The sequence below is a fragment of the Oncorhynchus gorbuscha genome, linkage group LG23 (assembly GCF_021184085.1).
Source record: "Oncorhynchus gorbuscha isolate QuinsamMale2020 ecotype Even-year linkage group LG23, OgorEven_v1.0, whole genome shotgun sequence".
Taxonomy (NCBI): Eukaryota; Metazoa; Chordata; class Actinopteri; order Salmoniformes; family Salmonidae; genus Oncorhynchus; species Oncorhynchus gorbuscha.
Window position 1 is genome coordinate 10604483 of NC_060195.1, and position 25923 is coordinate 10630405.

The window sequence follows — 25923 nt, forward strand, 5'->3', positions numbered from 1 at the left end:
CCTCCCATCCACTAAACTACATCCCAAATGGCACCTTATTCCCTATTCCGTGCACTACTTTGGACCAGAGCCCTCCTCTGGTCATAAGTAACACACTACAAAGGGAACAAGGGTGTCATTTGGGATGACCCACAGTTTGAGTGCAAAACACAAGATGACAGAGAAGGATGTTAGTACTAAGTGCTTTTCTGGAAAATGTTTTTAGTAAAACACACATAAAGAGCTAAGACGTAAGCAAGGTGCCTCGGTGGGTTAAGAGGTTGTCCTAGACCACGGTCCATCAGTGGCAGTTCTCCGGAACCCCCTGTGTATCGCTGGTTTGTCTCATAAAATGGTCAAATTGTCTGATATGTCAGTGACATGTCACTGTTGCCAGAATATAAGTGCCTCTTTAGGGATCAATAGTGACAAGTTACCCATGATTCATTCACATACCCCTCTACTATCCATTCAAACACACCCGTGTTCATACAGAAAGCAGCATATAGAGTATTGAGGGTCAAACACTGAAGCCCTCTGCCTTTCCTAAAGTGACCAAGAACTACTATACAACTAAATTCAAGAACTGCCAAACTCCCATTAAATATTACGGTTAGGGAAACCATAGCAACCAGCCTGGTTTTGGGGCCGCTGCTGCGTTCTCAAACTCTCTATTTTTGATTGGCTGACGCATCTCTCTCTTTCCGACACATTCCAACAATGACAACGGGCAAAATAACGACTAGCAAAACAACAGTAAAAACAAAAGCAACAGGAAGAAGTTCACTGACAGACGGCAGGTGTTTAGAGCGTTGGGCCAGTAACCAAGAGGTTGCTGGATCGAATCCCCGAGCTGACAAGGTCAAAATCTGTTGTGCGTTCCCCAGTAGGCCATCATTGTAAATAAGAATTTGTTCTTAACTGACTTGCCTAGTTAAAGACCCAGTTACATTTTGCTGACAAAAATAACAAGTTCAATGGTGACAATTAATAGCTTTTACAAACATCCAATAGAGTTAAAGACATCTTTTCTACTACTTACTTTCACATTCTCTCAGTTTAGTAGAGGGGGGGGGGGCATAGTGCTAAAATAGTATTTAAAATAGAGACGTGAACAAGAGATCAGGAAGGGAATACTGTATGTAGATTGGGAGTATTATTGGATCGATTGATCCCACACTGAGAATCCATAACCGAGCTGCAATAGCAACAGACAAACACGGCAGCCATTTTTAAAAAGGAAAACTGACTGAAACTGCATGTAACAGGAAGACAACAATCACATACACCGAGGGTCAACCGTAATGGTGAAGGAAGAACATCCTCGGACAGCCAGAGGCTAAAATCAGACGTCAAGCTAAAAAGGCACATCTTTTTTTCTCTCCCTTTTTTCCGATCGACGGTGTGTGTGTGTGTGTGTAAACCTGGCAGCCTGCGTGTAGCCTAAACGTAGACAAAGATAGGTCTGTGAATTGTGTACTGTATGCTTACATAAAGCTTACATAAAAATTAAAAAAACTCATTCATAATGTTATGCCTGACTTAAAAAAAAAAAAAAAGCTATGCAAAAATGCTTTTGTAATGACAGTTACAAAACAAAACGAGATGTTTTATGTCATGTGACTTGATAATCAAACTCTGTTTACAACCAGGTTCTAAACACGACAGTAGGTAGAGGAATACCCAGTAGCTAAACCTGTGGGAAAACATCACAATAGTTATAGTGTTTACCTTTGCTGAGGTAAGAAATGACCTGTATAATAAACTGTATAAACCTGTGGCTGTAAAAAATAGCATCTTAATAATCTGTACATGAGATACTTGTTTAATCTAGATATTGTTAAATTCTGAGGGTGATACACCTGAGAAAACACGGTTAGTTTATTTCAATCCTTGATTATCTTTAAACTTAAGACATTTATTTCTACTGTTATACTGCATACTGGATCATAGATGTTAAACGAAACTAAAAAAACTCTGTGCTCTTTCCCTCTCGTCGTCTGCCTCTTGACAAATCTCTCCTTCCTCCTCCATGTTTCATCCCCAAATCCCCAAACCCTTGTACTTTGTATACTTTCTCCCAAAACAGCATCTCCTCTTCTGTCTTCTCTTCTTCCCGGTCTCCCTCTGTCAGGGGAAAGGTGAGGGGATTTTAAGGCATTGTGTCATGGTGGCGGAAGCACCACACAGTCATTTCTGGTGGAAGAGGAGGGGCTTGACGCTCCCGGCTTTGAATTTTGGTAACTGGTTGCTGATGATCTCTGCTAACATCTCTGGGAACTCCACCGACAGAGACTTGTTGACGAACGTGTAGAAGCAGAAGTTGAGCAGCCCACCAACCATCTAAAGAGAAAGCAGCACATTAGACATGTTTATTTACTGTCTGTTGGCCACAGAAATGTTCTTAAACAAACATGGATAGATGAATGACAGAAGAACACATAATTAGGGCCAGGCCTCTTTTTTTCTAAATTTCCGCCTGAATGACGTGCCCAAAGTAAACTACCTGTTGCTCAGGCCCTGAAGCCAGGATATGCGTATAATTGGTGCCATTGGAAAGAAAACACTTTGAAGTTTGTAGAAATGTTAAAATAATGTAGACGAAAAACCAAACATAATTTATTTTTGTTTTGTTGAGACCATGCTCTTACAATGGAAAGTATATGGGCAAACTGAATTCTAGCTGTAATTTCTATGGCTTCCACAGAGTGTCAGCAGTCTATGATCAAGGTTTCAAGGCTTGTAACTTCCAAAATGAATAAGAAATATCAGTTTTAGTACAGGGACACAGTCTTGGAAATGTGTGTTCGGGCGTGCCATCAATACAGGACGCACCTGCTAAAATCAGTTTCCTGAACATACTTCTTTCTGTAAGAAATATTATAGTTTGATGACATTTGAGGGTATCTGAGGAGTAAATAGAAACGTATTTTGATTTGTTTGAAACAAAGGTTAGGGGTAGATTTTCATATTCCTTTCTCTGCATGTTGAACGAATGGATTACTCAAATCGATGGCGCCAACTAAACAGACTTTTTGGGATATAAAGAAGGATTTTATCTAACAAAACAACACTACATGTTATAGCTGGGACCCTTTGGATGACAAATCAGAGGAAGTTTTTCAAAAAGTAAGTGAATATTTAATCGTTATGTGAATTTATGAAACCTGTGCCGGTGGAAAATGATTTTGATGTGGGGCGCCGTCCTCAAACAATCACATGACACGTTTTCACTGTAATAGGTACTGTAAATAGGACAGTGCAGGTCGATTAACAAGAGTTTAAGCTTTCAGCCGATATAAGACACTTGTATGTACCTAAATGTTTAATATCCATAATTATTATGATTATTTATTGAATTGCGCCCCTAGTTTCACCGGAAGTTGTCCTGCTAGCAGGACCCCTAAGAAGTTAACATCCTGTCCCAACATATGCAAGTTGTCATCATTATTGTTCCTAACCCACTCATTCATGAATCCCATATCTGGCTGTATGCCACATGTGTGTTGTAATAGTAGAATACCGTTTCTAAACTGGGTAGTGCATCATCAGTTCCTCTTATCATGTCAGTCATTGCAAACCTTTAGAGAGCTATTTATAAATTGTCCGAAATATCCAGATCAAAAAGCCCATGCCAACTAACATTTTATAGCTAGGTTTTTTTTAGTACATAGATTTTGTTAGAATAGAATAGAATTGCAAGAAAATGCTAAATGTTCTCTGCTTCTCATGACAAAATTTGTAGACCACCAGGAGACAGCATTGAGCTCCAGACCACCAGGAGACAGCATTGAGCTCCAGACCACCAGGAGACAGCATTGAGCTCCAGACCACCAGGAGAAGCATTGAGCTCCAGACCACCAGGAGACAGCATTGAGCTCCAGACCACCAGGAGACAGCATTGAGCTCCAGACCACCAGGAGACAGCATTGAGCTCCAGACCACCAGGAGACAGCATTGAGCTCCAGACCACCAGGAGACAGCATTGAGCTCCAGACCACCAGGAGGCAGCATTGAGCTCCAGACCACCAGGAGAAAGCATTGAGCTCCAGACCACCAGGAGACAGCATTGAGCTCCAGACCACCAGGAGACAGCATTGAGCTCCAGACCACGAATGTGAAATGTCAGAATAATGGTAGAGATAATGATTTATTTCAGCTTTTATTTCTTTCATCACATTCCCAGTGGGTCAGACGTTCACATGCACTCAATTAGTATTTGGTAGCATTGCCTTTAAATTGATTAACTTGGGTCAAACGTTTTGGGGAGCCTTCCACAAGCTTCTCACAATAAGTTGGGTGAATTTTGGCCCATTCCTCCTGACAGAGCTGGTGTAACTGAGTCAGGTTTGTAGGCCTCCTCGCTTGCACACGCTTTTTCAGTTCGGCCCACAAATTTTCTATAGGATTAAGGTCAGGGACTTGTTATGGCCACTCCAATACCTTGACTTTGTTGTCCTTAAGCCATTTTGCCACAACTTTGGAAGTATGCTTGGCGTCATTGTCCATTTGCGACCAAGCTTTAACTTCCTGACTGATGTCTTGGGATGTTGCTTCAATATATACACATAATTTCCCTCCCTCATGATGCCATCTATTTTGTGAAGTGCACCAGTCCCTCCTGCAGCAAAACACCCCCACAACATGATGCTACCACCCCGTGCTTCACGGTTGGGATGGTGTTCTTCGGCTTGCAAGCCTCCCCCTCTTCCGCCAAACATAACGATGGTCATTATGGCCAAACAGTTATCTATTTTTTTCATATTTGTCCCCATGTGCAGTTGCAAACCGTAGCCTGGCTTTTTTATGGCGGTTTTGGAGCAGTGGCTTCTTTCTTGCTGAGTGGCCTTTCAGGTTATGTCGATATAGGACTTGTTTTACTGTGGATATAGATACTTTTGTACCTGTTTCCTCCAGCATCTTCATAAGGTCCTTTGCTGTTGTTCTGGGATTGATTTGCACTTTTCGCACCAAAGTACATTCATCACTAGGAGACAGAACGCGTCTCTTTCCTCAGCGGTATGACGGCTGGGTGGTCCCAGGGTGTTTATACTTGCATACTATTGTTTGTACAGATGAACGTGGTACCTTCAGGTGTTTGGAAATTGCTCCTGAGGATGAACCAGACTTGTGGAGGTCTACAATTCTTTTTTTTTTAAAGTGTTGGCTGATTTCTTTTGATTTCCCCATTATGTCAAGCAAAGAGGTACTGAGTTTGAAGGTAGGCCTTGAAATTCAAGTTCTTTGACACCGATCTCAACAAACCATGTCTGTATGGACGTCACTTTGTGCATGGGGGCATTGTCATGCTGAAACAGGAATGTCCCTTCCCCAAACTTTTGCCACAAAGTTGGAAGCACAGAATCGTATAGAATGTCATTGCGTTAAGATTCCATTTCACTTCAGTTTCTCCTCAGACTCCGTCCAGGTTTCCAGCAATTCTGTCCACAACCATGTTATTCAGCCCCGTTTGTCCCTCGAGATAATCTGATTTTCTCTGTCATTGTTACAGAACTGATGTCCTCTCTCAACGATTTACAGATGGCTGTCATCTCCTGTTTCAACTCATCGAGCTGACCCTGAGAGAACAGCAAACTGTTCTTCAGGTCCTGGACCTCTCTGGTCAGGTCCATTATTTTATTAGTTGACTCCACCAGTATTTGGACAAAACACTTGAAGTGATATTCTTGTTGTTGTAACAACTGCTTGTAAAACTATTTTTTGTTCATTTAAAATATCCTTTACATGTGATAGAGAGACACCACTGGTCGGCAGGATCACTGGACAAATAGTAGCGATCCCAGCAACTGATGTGGGATCCAAACGCAAAAAGGTTGCTAGCTACTAACCAGACGTTTTCAATAGACTGAGAGCTCTCCCGCGTCCAACGGGAATTTACATGTTGTGCAGTGCGTTCAAGACCACGAATGGTATTATATTGTGGTACACACAACATTACAGTTGGAACCTAATTTGGCCAAAGAAAATGGTTCAACAGAATGAAACAAAACACTTGTTGCATATTTAATGAACTGGTTTAAAACCTTGAAATGGCCTCTATTGCAGCCATTCCCAACAAAGGTGAGTGCATACCGTAGGCCTACTGAACAAATGACAGCAATGATAGCCTAATGCTATTTATTTTACAACAGGCCTAGTTTTAACCTTCATCTCAAACTATATACGAAGCACAACATTTAAAAAGACCGTTAGAACTTAATTTAGCCAACAAAAATGTCTCAACAAATCGAAAATGATATACAATAATGATAAAACAAATGATAATAACTCAAAGTTAACCTCAAACCTGAATAGCGAGTTGAACACAGTCCATTTACAAACGCTTTTCTAATCTTTGTCCACTACAATATTATAACTTGTCCCAGAGGACGTCCCACCCCCCTCCTCCCGTCGGCTTCTTCTCACTATCCTCTTTTGTCCTCTAACTTTCATTTGACTTCAATATAAAAGACCTGCATCTTCACAATCAACAGTAGTCTAGGTCAGGGCTCCTCTCTCTCTCTCTCTCTCTCTCTCTCTCTCTCTCTCTCTCTCTCTCTCTCTCTCTCTCTCTCTCTCTCTCTCTCTCTCTCTCTCTCTCTCTCTCTCTCTCTCTCTCTCTCTCTCTCTCTCTCTCTCTCTCTCTCTCTCTCTCTCTCTCTCTCTCTCTCTCTCTCTCTCTCTCTCTCTCTCTCTCTCTCTCTCTCTCTCTCTCTCTCTCTCTCTCTCTCTCTCTCTCTCTCTCTCTCTCTCTCTCTCTCTCTCTCTCTCTCTCTCTCTCTCTCTCTCTCTCTCTCTCTCTCTCTCTCTCTCTCTCTCTCTCTCTCTCTCTCTCTTCAACAGCAGGCACGTGTGAGGTGAGCAGCCAGAACCGGTTTCAGCTGGAAATAAGCTATACATTTTGAGTTGCAGTTGGCTGACACAGGTAACAAGATCGCACCGTTCTCTTCACCTCACAAAGATTAAAGTAACAGAGTACGGGTCTAGACGGTAAATACATTTTAAATGCACATATTCGAGAAGCGTGGCAATTATATCAGACCCGACTGATATCCAAGGGAAAAATCTGAATTTAGGCCCCAATCCCGGGTCTTATCTCAGGATTTTGAGTCTGTTGAACCCGTGAAGAATTCTAATGTGTACCTCGTGCATGGAGTCAAGAAGCTTGGTGAGCTGGTAGAAGCGTTGCCAGTTCTGGCTGGAGTTTTCCTCTCTCTTGACGATGGCCTTCCCCAACTCCTTGATGTAGGACATCCTGATCTCATCAAACACTGCCTGACTCTTCAGACCATCCTTTGGCACTGGACGCACACACACACACACACACACACACACACACACACACACACACACACACACACACACACACACACACACACACACACACACACACACACACACACACACACACACACACACACACACACACACACCATAATACATCAACCTCTCTGAGTGTTTTTGCCTTTGGCACTAAAGATGAACATAACAGGAAAATAACATAACAGAAATAGTGTTAAACAGCCCAGTAAGTCGTGCCTATGCAGTTCCCCTTCCATTATACAGTGCCTATGCAGTTCCCCTTCCAGTATACAGTGCCTATGCAGTTCCCCTTCCATTATACAGTGCCTATGCAGTTCCCCTTCCAGTATACAGTGCCTATGCAGTTCCCCTTCCATTATACAGTGCCTATGCAGTTCCCCTTCCAGTATACAGTGCCTATGCAGTTCCCCTTCCATTATACAGTGCCTATGCAGTTCCCCTTCCAGTATACAGTGCCTATGCAGTTCCCCTTCCATTATACAGTGCCTATGCAGTTCCCCTTCCATTATACAGTGCCTATGCAGTTCCCCTTCCATTATACAGTGCCTATGCAGTTCCCCTTCCATTATACAGTGCCTATGCAGTTCCCCTTCCATTATACAGTGCCTATGCAGTTCCCCTTCCATTATACAGTGCCTGAGGAAAGTATTCAGACACCTTGTCTTTTTCCACATTTTGTTACGTTACAGCCTTATTCTAAAATGTATGAAATAGTTTTTGCTTTGTCATTATGAGGTATTGTGTGTAGATCGATGAGGATAAAACTTATTTAAAAAAAAAAATCTATTTTAGAATAAGGCTGTAACGTAAACAAAATGTGGAAAAAGTCAAGGTGTCTGAATACTTTCCGAATGCACTGTTATGTTGAAAATGAAAAGTGAAAATACAATAAGATGAAATAGGAAACGTTCCTTCTTTAACATCCCAATGGCAGGATCAACATTAAAAACATAACAGTAAAAACCCAGGAACACACAGCCATCAATCAGGAAATAGGCTGGTATATTGTTATGGACTCAAGGTCAAAGGAAAAGCAGAGCTGAGACTCACCGGTGCTGAGCAGCAGCAGAACCTTCATACACAGATACTCGTCATGAGACACCTGCAGTCTGACAAACTCACTGGAGATCTTCAACATCTGTTCACACTGGTCTGCCATGTAGGGCAGCTTCATACGGTCCCTGATGAGGAGAGAGAGAGACAGGTATGTTAGTGATGACGTCACACTGGTCTGCCATGTAGGGCAGCTTCATACGGTCCCTGATGAGGAGAGAGAGAGAGACATGTTAGTGATGACATCACACTGGTCTGCCATGTAGGGCAGCTTCATACGGTCCCTGATGAGGAGAGAGAGAGACAGGTATGTTAGTGATGACGTCACACTGGTCTGCCATGTAGGGCAGCTTCATACGGTCTCTGATGAGGAGAGAGAGAGACAGGTATGTTAGTGATGACGTCACACTGGTCTGCCATGTAGGGCAGCTTCATACGGTCCCTGATGAGGAGAGAGAGAGACATGTTAGTGATGACGTCACACTGGTCTGCCATGTAGGGCAGCTTCATACTGTCCCTGATGAGGAGAGAGAGAGAGACAGGTATGTTAGTGATGACGTCACACTGGTCTGCCATGTAGGGCAGCTTCATACGGTCCCTGATGAGGAGAGAGAGAGACATGTTAGTGATGATGTCACACTGGTCTGCCATGTAGGGCAGCTTCATACTGTCCCTGATGAGGAGAGAGAGAGACAGGTATGTTAGTGATGACGTCACACTGGTCTGCCATGTAGGGCAGCTTCATACGGTCCCTGATGAGAGAGAGAGACATGTTAGTGATGACGTCACACTGGTCTGCCATGTAGGGCAGCTTCATACGGTCCCTGATGAGGAGAGAGAGAGGTATGTTAGTGATGACGTCACACTGGTCTGCCATGTAGGGCAGCTTCATACGGTCCCTGATGAGAGAGAGAGAGACATGTTAGTGATGACGTCACACTGGTCTGCCATGTAGGGCAGCTTCATACGGTCCCTGATGAGGAGAGAGAGAGACATGTTAGTGATGACGTCACACTGGTCTGCCATGTAGGGCAGCTTCATACTGTCCCTGATGAGGAGAGAGAGAGAGACAGGTATGTTAGTGATGACGTCACACTGGTCTGCCATGTAGGGCAGCTTCATACGGTCCCTGATGAGGAGAGAGAGAGACATGTTAGTGATGATGTCACACTGGTCTGCCATGTAGGGCAGCTTCATACTGTCCCTGATGAGGAGAGAGAGAGACAGGTATGTTAGTGATGACGTCACACTGGTCTGCCATGTAGGGCAGCTTCATACAGTCCCTGATGAGAGAGAGAGACATGTTAGTGATGACGTCACACTGGTCTGCCATGTAGGGCAGCTTCATACGGTCCCTGATGAGGAGAGAGAGAGACATGCAGACAGACAAAGACTTAGGCTGACAGATAAATAGACATACTGGTTGATGACGAGGTCTGGAGCGAAGCAGAGCATGTTCCCGGCACACTGTTGGTAGGACCTCCAGCCCAGGCCGAAGGACATGAGGAACAACCAGGAACACTGCAGCAGAGTCATCTGGTCGTCCAGGTGAAGGTTCCGGAACCCTGCAGGGGAAGGTAACAGAACACTAAATGACTATAGGTTCCATTTCTCTGATGATACTGTAGCACTGCTGTCTATGGTAGGTTTCCAACCATGTCTCTTAGAAATAGTAGTACCTGGCAAAGACTTGGCCCACTTGACGGCTGATACCACCTGTCGTCCCCCCAGCCTGTTGAGGGTGGTCATGATGCGGGTGGAGGTGTCTGGCAGGGTGCCGTCGTAGCCAGAGTAGATGGTGTCTGGCTCGATGGCCTTTAGTAGAGACAGCATGGTGGGGGTGAGCTGGGGCATGGACTTGGGGACCAGCGACCTGGCCTCTGGGAGCGGACGGGGGGTCAGCTCGGCCATGGTGGGCTGCTGCACCCCCTTTAAACGGTTCAGCTTCTTGGTTTTACGAGCTGTAGTGAAGGAGAGAGGAAGGGAGGGAGAGAGGAGGTATATTGACTGACCATGATATCAAAAACCAGTTAAACTAACATACAGTACCTTCGGAGTATTCAGACCCCTTGACCTTTTCTAAAAATGATTACATTTACATTACATTTAAGTCATTTAGCAGACGCTCTTATCCAGAGCGATTAAATCGTGTGTCCCCCCATTAATCTACACACAATACCCCATAATGTCAAAGCAAAAACTGTTTTTCTGAAATGATTGTCACTGAAATATCACATGTACATAACTTCCTAAAGTGTTCCCATTCCCTTTAATAAGTGCCTCGATGACATTGTCCCCACAGTGACAGTACGTACATACCCCAACCAGAAGCCATGGATTACAGGCAACATTCACACTAAAGGCTAAAGCTGCCACTTTTAAGGACCGGGACACTAATCCCTTTATTCAGTACTTTGTTGAAGCACCTTTGGCAGTAATTACAGCCTCAAGTCTTCTTGGGTATGACGCTACAAGCTTGGCACACCTGTATTTGGGGAGTTTCTCCATTCTTCTCTGCAGATCCTTTCAAGCTCTGTCAGGTTGGATGGGGAGCTTTGCTGCATAGCTATTTTTAGGTCTCTCCAGAGATGCTCCATCTGGTTCCAAGTCTGGGCTCTGGCTGGGCCACTCAGGGACATTCAGAGACTTGTCTTGGCTGTGTGCTTAGGGTCGTTGACAGGTTGGAAGGTGAACCTTCACCCCAGTCTGAGGTCCTGAGCGCTCTGGAGCAGGTTTTTATCAAGGATCTCTCTTTTCCCTCAATCCTGACTAGTATCCCAGTAATTGCAGCTGAAAAACATTCCCACAGCGTGATGCTGCAACCACCATGCTTCACCGTAGGGATGGTACCAGATTTCCTCCAGACATGACACTTGGCATTCAGGCCAAAGAGTTCAATCTTGGTTTCATCAGACCAGAGAATCTTGTTTTTAATGGTCTGAGAGTCTTTAGATGCCTTTTGGAAAACTCCAAGCGGGCTGTCATGTGCCTTTTACCGAGGAGTGGCTTCTGTCTGGCCACTCTACCATAAAGGCCTGATTGGTGGAGTGCTGCAGAGATAGTTGTCCTTCTAGAAGGTTCTCCCATCTCCACAGAGGAACTCTAGAGCTCTGTCAGAGTGACCATCGGGTTCTTGGTCACCTCCCTGACCAAGGCCCTTCTCCCTCGATTGTTCAGTTTGGCTGGGCGACCAGTTCTAGGAAGAGTCTTGGTGGTTCCAAACTTCTTCCATTTAAAAATGGAGACCACTGTGTTCTTGGGGACCTTCAATGCTGCAGGAAGTTTTTGGTACTCTTCCCCAGATCTGTACCTCGAGACACAATCCTGTCTTGGAGTTCTACGGACAATTCCTTTGACCTCATGCTTTGTCATTATGGGGTATTGTGATGTCATTATGGGGTATTGTGTGTAGATTGCTGAGAATTTTTATTTATTGTATCCATTTTAGAATAAGGCCGTTACGTAACAAAATCTGGAAAAAGTCAAGGGGTCTGAATACTTTCTGAAGGCACTGTATCTACTTGTGTCTGGTACTTGAGGTTGTAGTACCTTGTAGTCATAGATGGAGCTGTACACCAATTTACATTAAATCAAATATAGAATCTGTAAAATAAAACAAGGTAACATAGTTTACCTTCCAGGTTCATCCCTGCCATGAGACAATAAAACAAGGTAACATAGTTTACCTTCCAGGTTCATCCCTGCCATGAGACAATAAAACAAGGTAACATAGTTTACCTTCCAGGTTCATCCCTGCCATGAGACAATAAAACAAGGTAACATAGTTTACCTTCCAGGTTCATCCCTGCCATGAGACAATAAAACAAGGTAACATAGTTTACCTTCCAGGTTCATCCCTGCCATGAGGCAATAAAACAAGGTAACATAGTTTACCTTCCAGGTTCATCCCTGCCATGAGACAATAAAACAAGGTAAAAGAGTGTACCTTCCAGGTTCATCCCTGCCATGAGACAATAAAACAAGGTAACATAGTTTACCTTCCAGGTTCATCCCTGCCATGAGACAATAAAACAAGGTAACATAGTTTACCTTCCAGGTTCATCCCTGCCATGAGACAATAAAACAAGGTAACATAGTTTACCTTCCAGGTTCATCCCTGCCATGAGACAATAAAACAAGGTAACATAGTTTACCTTCCAGGTTCATCCCTGCCATGAGACAATAAAACAAGGTAACATAGTGTACCTTCCAGGTTCATCCCTGCCATGAGACAATAAAACAAGGTAACATAGTTTACCTTCCAGGTTCATCCCTGCCATGAGACAATAAAACAAGGTAACATAGTTTACCTTCCAGGTTCATCCCTGCCATGAGACAATAAAACAAGGTAACATAGTTTACCTTCCAGGTTCATCCCTGCCATGAGACAATAAAACAAGGTAACATAGTTTACCTTCCAGGTTCATCCCTGCCAGGAGACAATAAAACAAGGTAACATAGTTTACCTTCCAGGTTCATCCCTGCCATGAGACAATAAAACAAGGTAACATAGTTTACCTTCCAGGTTCATCCCTGCCATGAGACACTAACATAGTTTACCTTCCAGGTTCATCCCTGCCATGAGACACTTACGGAAGCGGCAGGCTGGACAGTTCTTCCTTCTGATCTTATCGATGATACAGTCCTTCCTCCCAGCACACAGGTAGTTGTGTTGCCCTGAAACACGAGAAGAGAATTTGAATGACAAAACAATTGAATAAAGTACCTCTTTCTTCTTGCATCACACTGGATCAGAAAGCCCCCAACTTGCAAATCAAATGTCTGCAGTGTCTTCATTCGAACAGGCACAGACGAGTATCATTCACAATATGCCTACCGTACATCATTCCATGTCACAGTGCAACAGTACCAGAAGCACCAGTTGTTCTACCATCTCACTCCTTGCCAGTATCTACCGTAAACCAAACATCATTCCATGCTGCCACAGTACAAGGTGTCTTACCATCTCACTCCTTGCCATCCTACCTTGCCAGTATCTACCGTAAACCAAACATCATTCCATGCCGCCACAGTACAAGGTGTCACACTCCTTGCCACAGTACCACATGATATATACACCACACATCATCAGTGGTAGCCCAGTCCCAGTGACTTGCAAGATAGTAAAAACAGATCTGGGACCAGACCATAGCAATTGTCCTACCATCTCACCCCTTGCCACCGTACCTTCCACGGCTCTCTTGAAGAACACCTTGCAGCTTCCGCAGGTGAGCACCCCGTAGTGACAGCCGGACGCCTCATCTGAACACACCAGACAGATCTTATGGGCGGTCCCGGCCTTGCCCTGGGTTGTACACGACGCAGCGCCACCACCTTGCCTGGAAGTAGAACTACATTGAGAGGAGAGCAGGGAAGTGAGGAGAGCAGGGAAGAGAGGAGAGCAGGGAAGAGAGGAGAGCAGGGAAGAGAGGAGAGCAAGGAAGAGAGGAGAGCAGGGAAGAGAGGAGAGCAGGGAAGAGCAGGGAAGAGAGGAGAGCAGGGAAGAGAGGAGAGCAGGGAAGAGCAGGGAAGAGAGGAGAGCAGGGAAGTGCAGGGAAGAGAGGAGAGCAGGGAAGAGAGGAGAGCAGGGAAGAGAGGAGAGCAGGGAAGAGAGGAGAGCAGGGAAGAGCAGGGAAGAGAGGGGAGCAGGGAAGAGAGGAGAGCAGGGAAGAGAGGAGAGCAAGGAAGAGAGGAGAGCAGGGAAGAGAGGAGAGCAGGGAAGAGCAGGGAAGAGAGGAGAGCAGGGAAGAGCAGGGAAGAGAGGAGAGCAGGGAAGAGCAGGGAAGAGAGGAGAGCAGGGAAGAGCAGGGAAGAGAGGAGAGCAGGGAAGAGCAGGGAAGAGAGGAGAGCAGGGAAGAGCAGGGAAGAGAGGAGAGCAGGGAAGAGCAGGGAAGAGAGGAGAGCAAGGAAGAGAGGAGAGCAGGGAAGAGAGGAGAGCAGGGAAGAGAGGAGAGCAGGGAAGAGAGGAGAGCAGGGAAGAGCAGGGAAGAGAGGAGAGCAGGGAAGAGAGGAGAGCAGGGAAGAGAGGAGAGCAGGGAAGAGAGGAGAGCAGGGAAGAGAGGAGAGCAGGGAAGAGGAAGGAGGGTTTAGAGTCAGTAACAAGTGCAATTTTCTGAACGAATACAAAATAATAACTTGGCAACAAGTATGATGATGCTTCTGGGATTCTGAAAACATACCGACACTATTCCCACAGAGGCAGAGCAAACTCTCTCAAACTATGTCACAGTTCACACAGAAGCATGTGGCCCTCACCCTTTCTGTGAGCTGGAACAGTAACAACAGGGGAACTCAACACATTCCATCTGCTCTTGAAAATATGACCTTCTACAGTTTCACAGCATGCCTGGGGTTATTTTATTTGACAAACAACATCATGTGAGCTAAACATACACTTTGGCACTTCTGTTGTTACATTTCCTACATTACCAAAACACCAAACACTTCGGTCTCCATTTTGGTCAGTTGACCAGAATATTGGCATAAGATCCATTACATTTATTTTGGTTGAGTTTCCTTTTTTCCTAAATGTCCTAAATGTACCACTTATCCTTCAAGATCCAAAGAATAAACATCTAACTATGGTTCAACAATCTCCTCTATGGTTCTCCACGCCATCTAAAGACCTGTGGTTCAACAATCTCCTCTATGGTTCAACAATCTCCTCTGTGGTTCTCCACGCCATCTAACTGTGGTTCAACAATCTCCTCTATGGTTCTCCACGCCATCTAACTATGGTTCAACAATCTCCTCTATGGTTCTCCACGCCATCTAAAGACCTGTGGTTCAACAATCTCCTCTATGGTTCAACAATCTCCTCTGTGGTTCTCCACGCCATCTAACTGTGGTTCAACAATCTCCTCTATGGTTCTCCACGCCATCTAAAGACCTGTGGTTCAACAATCTCCTCTATGGTTCTCCACGCCATCTAACTGTGGTTCAACAATCTCCTCTATGGTTCTCCACGCCATCTAACTGTGGTTCAACAATGTCCTCTATGGTTCTCCACACCATCTAACTGTGGTTCAACAATGTCCTCTATGGTTCTCCACGCCATCTAACTATGGTTCAACAATCTCCTCTGTGGTTCTCCATGCCATGTAACTATGGTTCAACAATCTCCTCTATGGTTCTCCATGCCATCTAACTATGGTTCAACAATCTCCTCTATGGTTCTCCACGCCATCTAACTATGGTTCTCCACGCCATCTAACTATGGTTCAACAATCTCCTCTATGGTTCTCCACGCCATCTAACTGTGGTTCAACAATCTCCTCTATGGTTCTCCACGCCATCTAACTGTGGTTCAACAATCTCCTCTATGGTTCTCCACGCCATCTAACTGTGGTTCAACAATCTCCTCTATGGTTCTCCACGCCATCTAACTGTGGTTCAACAATCTCCTCTATGGTTCTCCACGCCATCTAACTGTGGTTCAACAATCTCCTCTATGGTTCTCCACGCCATCTAACTGTGGTTCAACAATCTCCTCTATGGTTCTCCACGCCATCTAACTGTGGTTCAACAATCTCCTCTATGGTTCTCCACACCATCTAACTGTGGTTCAACAATGTCCTCTATGGTTCTCCACGCCATCTAACTATGGTTCAACAATATCCTCTATGGTTCTCCACGCCATCTAACTATGGTTCAACAATCTCCTCTATGGTTCTCCACGCCATCTAACTATGGTTCAACAATCTCCTCTATGGTTCTCCACGCCATCTAACTGTGGTTCAACAATCTCCTCTATGGTTCTCCACGCCATCTAACTGTGGTTCAACAATCTCCTCTATGGTTCTCCACGCCATCTAACTGTGGTTCAACAATCTCCTCTATGGTTCTCCACGCCATCTAACTATGGTTCAACAATCTCCTCTATGGTTCTCCATGCCATCTAACTATGGTTCAACAATCTCCTCTATGGTTCTCCACGCCATCTAACTATGGTTCAACAATCTCCTCTATGGTTCTCCACGCCATCTAACTATGGTTCAACAATCTCCTCTATGGTTCTCCACGCCATCTAACTATGGTTCAACAATCTCCTCTATGGTTCTCCACGCCATCTAACTATGGTTCAACAATGTACTCTATGGTTCTCCACGCCATCTAACTATGGTTCAACAATCTCCTCTATGGTTCTCCACACCATCTAAAGACCTGTGGTTCAACAATCTCCTCTATGGTTCTCCACGCCATCTAACTGTGGTTCAACAATCTCCTCTATGGTTCTCCACGCCATCTAACTGTGGTTCAACAATCTCCTCTATGGTTCTCCACACCATCTAAAGACCTGTGGTTCAACAATCTCCTCTATGGTTCTCCACGCCATCTAACTGTGGTTCAACAATCTCCTCTATGGTTCTCCACGCCATCTAACTGTGGTTCAACAATGTCCTCTATGGTTCTCCACACCATCTAACTGTGGTTCAACATTCTTCTCTATGCTTCTCCACGCCATCTAAAGACCTGTGGTTCAACAATCTCCTCTATGGTTCTCCACGCCATCTAAAGACATGTGGTTCAACAATGTCCTCTATGGTTCTCCACGCCATCTAAAGACCTGTGGTTCAACAATCTCCTCTATGGTTCTCCACGCCATCTAAAGACCTGTGGTTCAACAATCTCCTCTATGGTTCTCCACGCCATCTAAAGACCTGTGGTTCTATAATCCCCTCTATGGTTCTCCACGCCATCTAAAGACCTGTGGTTCAACAATCTCCTCTATGGTTCTCCACGCCATCTAAAGACCTGTGGTTGGATCGCCAAACAGAAAGGGTGTCATGACACCCCGCTCTTTGATTGGAGCAGAACAGTTCCTAGAATCACAGTTATTTCAATTCTATCCAAAGCATTAGAGCGGGCAGGGTAGCCTAGTGGTTAGAGGCAGGTAGCCGAGTGGTTAGAGGCAGGTAGCCTATTGGTTAGAGGCAGGTAGCCTAGTGGTTAGAGGCAGGGTAGCCTATTGGTTAGAGGCAGGTAGCCTAGTGGTTAGAGGCAGGCAGTGGTTAGAGGTAGGGTAGCCTAGTGATTAGAGGCAGGTAGCCTAGTGGTTAGAGGCAGGTAGCCTAGTGATTAGAGGCAAGGTAGCCTAGTGGTTAGAGGCAGGGTAGCCTAGTGGTTAGAGGCAGGTAGCCTAGTGGTTAGAGGCAGGGTAGCCTAGTGGTTAGAGGCAGGTAGCCTAGTGGTTAGAGGCAGGTAGCCTAGTGGTTAGAGGCAGGTAGCCTAGTGGTTAGAGGAAGGGTAGCCTAGTGGTTAGAGGCAGGTAGCCTAGTGGTTAGAGGCAGGTAACCTAGTGGTTAGAGGCAGGTAGCCTAGTGGTTAGAGGCAGGTAGCCTAGTGGTTAGAGGAAGGGTAGCCTAGTGGTTAGAGGCAGGTAGCCTAGTGGTTAGAGGCAGGTAGCCTAGTGGTTAGAGGCAGGGTAGCCTAGTGGTTAGAGGCAGGTAGCCTAGTGGTTAGAGGCAGGTAGCCTAGTGGTTAGAGGCAGGTAGCCTAGTGGTTAGAGGAAGGGTAGCCTAGTGGTTAGAGGCAGGTAGCCTAGTGGTTAGAGGCAGGGTAGCCTAGTGGTTAGAGGCAGGTAGCCTAGTGGTTAGAGGCAGGTAGCCTAGTGGTTAGAGAAAGGTAGCCTAGTGGTTAGAGGAAGGTAGCCTAGTGGTTAGAGGCAGGGTAGCCTAGTGGTTAGAGCGTTGGACTAGTAACTGAAAGGTTGCAAGATTGAATCCCTGAGCTGACAATGTGAAAATCTGTCATTCTGCCCCTGAACAAGGCAGTTAACCCCCTGTTCCTAGGCCGTCATTGAAAGTAAGAATTTGTTTTCTTAACTGACTTGCCTTGTTAAATAAAGATACACAAATACGGAATTGTATCAGTTTGATATGTCATGAATAGAGCTGCCATGATCCCTTTCACTACATGTCAGAGAGGCCGGTCTGTTCTATATAATCTGATTCTGAAGGTTTCTTAACATGTTGAGGTGGCAGGTAGCCTAGTGGTTAGTGCGAAACGTTGCGGGATGGAATCCCTGAGCTGACAAGGTAAAAAAAAAATCTGTCATTCTGCCCCTGAACAAGATCGTAAACCCACTGTTTTCCGGTAGGCTGTCATTGTAAATAAGAATTTGTTCTTAACAGACTTGCCTAGTCAAATAAAATAAAAATTCTGTCTGACCATGTCCTAGCTGTTTGAGGTGCCCTTTCCCAAACACACCACTAGGTGGAGCTGTTCGTTGCTGCAGTAATGTGCAGCTACTTCCTCTGCGCCTACGCCCACTGCACTGAGACAGAGCATCACTGACTCAGAGCACTACGCCGCAGCAGCAAACCTCATCTGTCTGCCACAACACAAACATCTGGTCTACCTTCATCTGATCGGAGACTTTTAGAAGTCACCGGCTGCTTCTCAAATGACACTCTATTAGGGGACTGTATGGAGAAATATAGGGGGCCATTAGGCCTTCGTCTAAGCTGCTTAGACAGAGCAGCACTCACAGAGCATAACACTACTACTAAGCAGGCCTAGTACTACTACTACTACCTCTACTACTACATACTACTACTACTACTACTACTACTACCTCTACTACTACATACTACTACTACTACTACCTCTACTACTACTACTACTACTACTACTACTACTACTACTACTACTACTACTACTACTACTACCTCTACTACTACTACTACTACCTCTACTACTACATACTACTACTACTACCTCTACTACTACTACCTCTACTACTACTACATACTACCACTACTACTAAGCAGGCCTAGTACTACTACTACTACCTCTACTACTACATAGTACTACTACAACTACCACAACTACTACTACTACTACTACATACTACTACTACATACTACCACTACTACTAAGCAGGCCTAGTACTACTACCTCTACTACAACTACCACTACTACAACTACTACAACTACTACTACTACTACTACTACTACTACTACATAGTACTACTACATACTACCACTACTACTAAGCAGGCCTAGTACTACAACTACTACCTCTACTACTACATACTACTACTACTACTACTACAACTACCACTAATACAACTACTACTACTACTACTACATACTACTACTACATACTACCACTACTACTAAGCAGGCCCAGTACTACTCCTACTACCTCTACTACTACTACTACCTCTACTACTACATACTACAACTACCACTACTACAACTACTACTACATACTACTACTACATACTACCACTACTACTAAGCAGGCCTAGTACTACTACTACTACCTCTACTACTACATACTACTACTACAACTACTACAACTACTACTACTACTACATACTACCACTACTACTAAGCAGGCCTAGTACTACTACTACTACCTCTACTACTACATACTACTACTACTACCTCTACTACTACATACTACTACTACTACCACTACTACAACTACTACCTCTACTACTACTACTACTACTACTACTACTACTACCACTACTACTACTACTACTACCACTACTACTACATACTACTACTACTACCACTACTACCACTACTACTACTACCTCTACTACTACTACTACCACTACTACTACCTCTACTACTACATACTACTACTACTACCACTACTACTACCTACTACTACTACCTACTACTACTACACTACTACTACTACTACCACTACTACAACTACTACTACTACTACCTCTACTACTACATACTACTACTACTACTACCACTACTACTACTACTACTACCTCTACTACTACATACTACTACTACTACCACTACTACAACTACTACAACTACTACTACATACTACTACCACTACTACCACTACTACAACTACTACTACCTCTACTACTACATACTACTACTACTACCACTACTACCACTACTACAACTACTACTACCTCTACTACAACTACTACTACCTCTACTACTACATACTACTACTACTACTACCTCTACTACTACATACTACTACTACTACCACTACTACCACTACTACAACTACTACTACTACTACCTCTACTACAACATACTACTACTACTACTACCACTACTACTGCCTCTACTACTACATACTACCACTACTACCACTACAACTACTACTACTACCTCTACTACTACATACTACTACTACTACCACTACTACCACTACTACTACTACTACTACTACTACTACTACTACCACTACTACAACTACCTCTACTACTACATACTACTACTACTACCACTACTACAACTACTACCACTACTACCACTACTACAACTACTACTACCTCTACTACTACATACTACTACTACTACCACTACTACAACTACTACATACTACTACTACTACCTCTACTACTACTACTACTACCTACTACTACATACTACTACTACTACCACTACTACAACTACTACTACTACTACTACCTCGGCAGTATAAATAACCAGTCCAGCAACACCCGGCAGTATAAATAACCAGTCCAGCAACACCCGGCAGTATAAATAACCAGTCCAGCAACACTCGGCAGTATAAATAACAAGTCCAGCAACACTCGGCAGTATAAATAACAAGTCCAGCAACACCCGACAGTATAAATAACCAATCCAGCAGCACTCAGCAGTTTAAATAACCAGTCCAGCAACACTTGGGAGTATAAATAACCAGTCCAGCAACACTTGGCAGTTTAAATAACCAGTCCAGCAACACTTGGCAGTTTAAATAACCAGTCCAGCAACACTTGGCAGTATAAATATCCAGTCCAGCAACACTCGGCAGTTTAAATAACCAGTCCAGCAACACATGGCAGTATAAATAACCAGTCCAGCAACACTCTGCAGTATAAAGAACCAGTCCAGCAGTATAAATAACCAGTCATCAGTAGCCCAGCAGTATAAATAACCAGTCCAGCAACACTCGGCAGTATAAATAACCAGCCAGCAGTATAAATAACCAGTCCAGCAGTATAAATAACCAGTCCAGCAGTATAAATAACCAGTCCAGCAAACTCAGCAGTACAAATAACCAGTCCAGCAACAGCTGCTGTGGTTCTGACAGTGTGACACTACTACCCTTTACACACTGATGAGCTGAAGTGAACCGACTTATACTGGGCTGGGCTGACTGACACCATACTGTGGGCTTGACCTTGGCTACGCCCGAAATGGCACCAAACATTTCATATTTCTGGCTTCTCATTGGCTGTGTTCCAAATGGCATCCTATTCCTTATATAGTGCACTACAGACCCATATTAGGTAGTATACTATATAGGGAATATACAGACAGTAGGGTGCTATATGGGTCCTGGTCAAAAGTAGTGCACTGTGCAGTAAACAGTATGCCTTTTGGAACGCAAGACAATGAGAGGACAGAAATATGAAATGTGTTTTTCCGGGTTGGCAGGACAACATCAATCAGGGTTGCATGACAAAGTGGTGAGACAGAATTTCCTCTGTGAAACCAAATGCTGCTCAGAGCAGAGCTTCAAGGCTACAGGAAGCTCTTCCATTCCCCAGAAGAGTTGACTATAGTACAAGGAGAGACAGAGAAGACGACAGAGGAAGTCAAACTCTTTCAAACTACCAGCACCAAGTAAAAGTATTAGGCTAATTGTAATGAAACTATATGCAGTGTTTACTATGTTCACTCAGTAAAGCCTACTCCCTACAGACACTCCCCACCCATTGGCTGCAACCTTTCTAATTTAGTGAACCATGCGCAGACTACCCATATGGATTTCCTGGTCTCCAGCAGCGTTTGGAACTGCCGATCTGCAGTTAAGAACGCAGAGTTCATCTCAGCCTTATGTTGCCCTTCAGTCAATATACTTTTCTGACCCTGACGGAGACATGGCTCACCCCAGAGAACACGGCTACTCCACCTGCTCTATTTTCACTCATCACGGTGGTGGCACACGGCTACTCATCCTAAGTGGAGATTTTCTCTTTTCTCCCTCTCTCACCTGTCTAGGTCCTCATTTGAATTCCATGCTGTCACTTATCCACTAAAGCTTAACATTGTCATCTTTCGCCAACCAGGTGCTCTTAGAGCTCAATGAGCTTGACACCTTGATAAGTTCATTTCCTGACGACGGCTCAATGCTCTTCGTACTGGGAGACTTCAACCTCCCAACGTCTGCAGTCGATTAACTCTTTCTTTCCCCTCCTTGTTTCTTTTGACCTCACCCTTTCCCAGTCCCCTCCCACTTTCCCAGCCTCCTCCCACTTTCTCAGTCCCCTCCCACTCACAAGGCAGACAATATGCTTGACCTTATCTTTTACTAGAGGCTGTTCTCCTACTAATCACACTGCAACTCCCCTCCAGGTCTCTGATCACTACTTTCTTTCCTTTTCTGTCTCCCTCTCCTCCAACCCTACTGAGTCAGCTTCTACGCAGATGGGCATGCACCGCTGCAATCTTCACTCTCTCTCCCACTACGCTCTCCTTCTATCCTATCATCTCTCCCTTCTGATGACTGTCAACCACTTTGAAAATAAATGGATTGCATCCACTCCTCATTCACTCAGCCTATTGAGTCCGCTGGTCCCACTCACACAGAACTACCCCACCCCTTGACCCCTTTCTCTCCAGATGAAATCCTGCGACTAGCGAGGTCCGGTCCGCCCAACAACAGCTAGTGAGGTCCGGTCCGCCCAACAACAACTAGTGAAGTCCGGTCCGCCCAACAACAGATAGTGAGGTCCGGTCCGCCCAACAACAACTAGTGAGGTCCGGTCCCCCCAACAACAGCTAGTGAGGTCCGGTCCGCCCAACAACACCTCGTGAGGTCCGGTCCCCCCAACAACAGCTAGTGAGGTCCGGTCCGCCCAACAACAGCTAGTGAGGTCCGGTCCCCCCAACAGCTAGTGAGGTCCGGTCCGCCCAACAACAGCTCGTGAGGTCCGGTCCGCCCAACAACAGCTAGTGAGGTCCGGTCCGCCCATCAACAACTAGTGAGGTCCAGTCCGCCCAACAACCGGCCAGCTCGACCCCATCCCCTCCTCCCTTCTCCAGACCATCTCTGAAGACCTTCTCCCAATCCTCACTTCCTTCATCCCTGACCACTGGCTGTGTCCCCGCTGACTTCAAAATGGCCAGAGTCGCTCCCCCCAGGGACTGCGGTTGAAAATGAGCCGGCTGGCTAAAACTGGCACGTTTACTGAAAAGTTTATTAATGTGCACTGTCCCTGTAAAAATCAAAATAAATTAACTCAAACTCCTCAAGAAACCAACACGTCAAAAACTATCGACCTGTATCTTTTCTTTCTTTTATTTCCAAAACACTTGAGCCTGCTGTCTCTGACCAACTCTCTCGCTAGCTCTCTCAGAACGATCATCTTGACATGAACCAGACAGGCTTCAAGACGGGTCGGGTCACTCAACCAAGACTGATCTTCTAAGTGTCATTGACTCTCTCTCCTCTGTTCTCATCCTCCTAGATCTATCTGCTGACTTCCACACCGTGAACCATCATGTTCTCTTCTCCGCCCTCTCAGGGCTCTGGGTCTCAGGCTCTGCACACTCTTGAATGGCATCCTATCTGGCAGGAAGTTCCTACCAGGTGACTAGGTGGGGATATGTGTCTGCACCACGCACTCACTACTGGTGTCCTCCAGGGCTCTGTTCTAGGCCCCCCTCCTCTTTTCTCTATAAACCAAGTCACTCGGCTCAGTCATATCCTGACGTGGTCTCTCCTATCGTTGCTATGTGGATGACACTCAACTACTTTATTCCTTCCCTCCCAACTGACACCCTGGTGGCGACACACATCTCTGCGTGCCTGGCAGATATTTCAGCTTGGATGTCGGCCCACCACCTCAAGCTCAACTTTGACAAGACGGAGTTCCTCTTCCTCCCGGCGAATGAATTTTAGAATAAGACTGTAACGTAACAAAATGTGGAAAAAGTCAAGAGGTCTGAATAAATTTCCAGCTGTACTGTGTGCCTGCTATGCTAGCAGCTTATACGAACGGGAGTTAGCATTTAGCAGTCACTTCATCTAAACTTGAAAAGGAACAACTTCTAATTATGATGCAGCGAAAACCCCAAAAATATCTAAAAATCTGACTTTATTAACCACATTACAGTACATAAATCATAAGACATTTGATGTATATCCCTTTATTGTTAGACAAGATTTGTTGTATAGAAGGACACCAATCCGGTGTCCTTCTATCCCCCACTGTCTGCGTTCCATTGACCTTTGAATAAATTATTGATTTATTTGCATTATCATGCTCATGATTACGATGAATGGTTATGATCCTATATGACTCCATTCTGCTTCATATTGAATTCCTATGGAACCTTATTTCTGAATGACCTCATTCTGTTAATAATGAGAATGATTGTTATGATTTGAATTTGATACATGTTACTCTGTTTCCTTTGTGATGCAGCACAGACAAACTACCCAGTAAATATACCACTTTATGGTTAAAGGAATACCTGCCCCAGTCTCATCCATTCCTCTGTCACCTGACCCGTGGCCACCTGTTCACCTTCACTGTCAGTCATCCTACCGGTCCAGCTACATAACCATTCATCATAATCATGAGCATCATAATCATGAGCATGATAATGCTCTGAACAAAACTATACAAGTAACTCCAAAATGCTACTCCCAGTTTGCTACACAAAACAAAATGCTACTCCCAGTTTGCTACACAAAACAAAATGCTACTCCCAGTTTGCTACACAAAACAAAATGCTACTCCCAGTTTGCTACACAAAACAAAATGCTACTCCCAGTTTGCTACACAAAACAAAATGCTACTCCCAGTTTGCTACACAAAACAAAATGCTACTCCCAGTTTGCTACACAAAACAAAATGCTACTCCCAGTTTGCTACACAAAACAAAATGCTACTCCCAGTTTGCTACACAAAACAAACCGCTACTCCTAATTTGCTGCACGAACAAAACAAAATGCTACTCCCAGTTAGCTGCACAAAACAAAATGCTACTCCCAGTTTGCTGCACAAAACATTACTCCCAGTTTGCTGCATGAACAAAACAAAAAGCTATTCCCAGTTTTCTGCACAAAACAAAATGTTACTCCCAGTTTGCTGCACGAAACAAAACGCTACTCCCAGTTTGCTGCACGAAAGGACACCTACACCACCCGATGTTACAGGAAGGCCATAAAGATCATCAAGGACAACAACCACCCGAGCCACTGCCTGTTCACCCCGCTATCATCCAGAAGGCGAGGTCAGTACAGGTGCATCAAAGCTGGGACCGAGAGACTGAAAAACAGCTTCTATCTCAAGGCCATCAGACTGTTAAACAGCCACCACTAACATTGAGTGGCTGCTGCCAACACACTGACACTGACACTGACTCAACTCCAGCCACTTTAATAATGGGAATTGATGGGAAATGATGTAAAATATATCACTAGCCACTTTAAACAATGCTACCTTATATAATGTTACATACCCTACATTATTCATCTCATATGTATACGTATATACTGTACTCTATCATCGACTGCATCCTTATGTAATACATGTATCACTAGCAACTTTAACTATGCCACTTTGTTTACATACTCATCTCATATGTATATACTGTACTCGATACCAT

The 25923-nt window shown here is 44.6% G+C and overlaps 1 protein-coding gene across 5 annotated transcripts in view; it reads right to left on the reverse strand.

Moving 5' to 3' along the window:
* Positions 1–1481: 1481 nt before the first annotated feature.
* Positions 1482–25923, reverse strand: part of LOC124011423 (glucocorticoid receptor-like) — a 67584-nt gene continuing 43142 nt past the window's right edge. For 3 of the 5 annotated variants that reach the window (XM_046324789.1, XM_046324786.1, XM_046324787.1), the window contains exons 4-10: positions 13528–13706; positions 12916–13032; positions 10035–10316; positions 9776–9920; positions 8353–8483; positions 7123–7280; positions 1482–2322 (exon numbers count right to left, since the gene is read on the reverse strand). In XM_046324789.1, the coding sequence (XP_046180745.1) occupies positions 2170–2322; positions 7123–7280; positions 8353–8483; positions 9776–9920; positions 10035–10316; positions 12916–13032; positions 13528–13706 (1165 nt within the window). In that variant the 3' untranslated portion in view covers positions 1482–2169. Of the gene's footprint in view, positions 2323–7122; positions 7281–8352; positions 8484–9775; positions 9921–10034; positions 10317–12915; positions 13033–13527; positions 13707–22402; positions 22469–25923 lie in introns of those variants that run through there. The other 2 variants (XM_046324790.1, XM_046324788.1) reach the window with 2 other exon arrangements.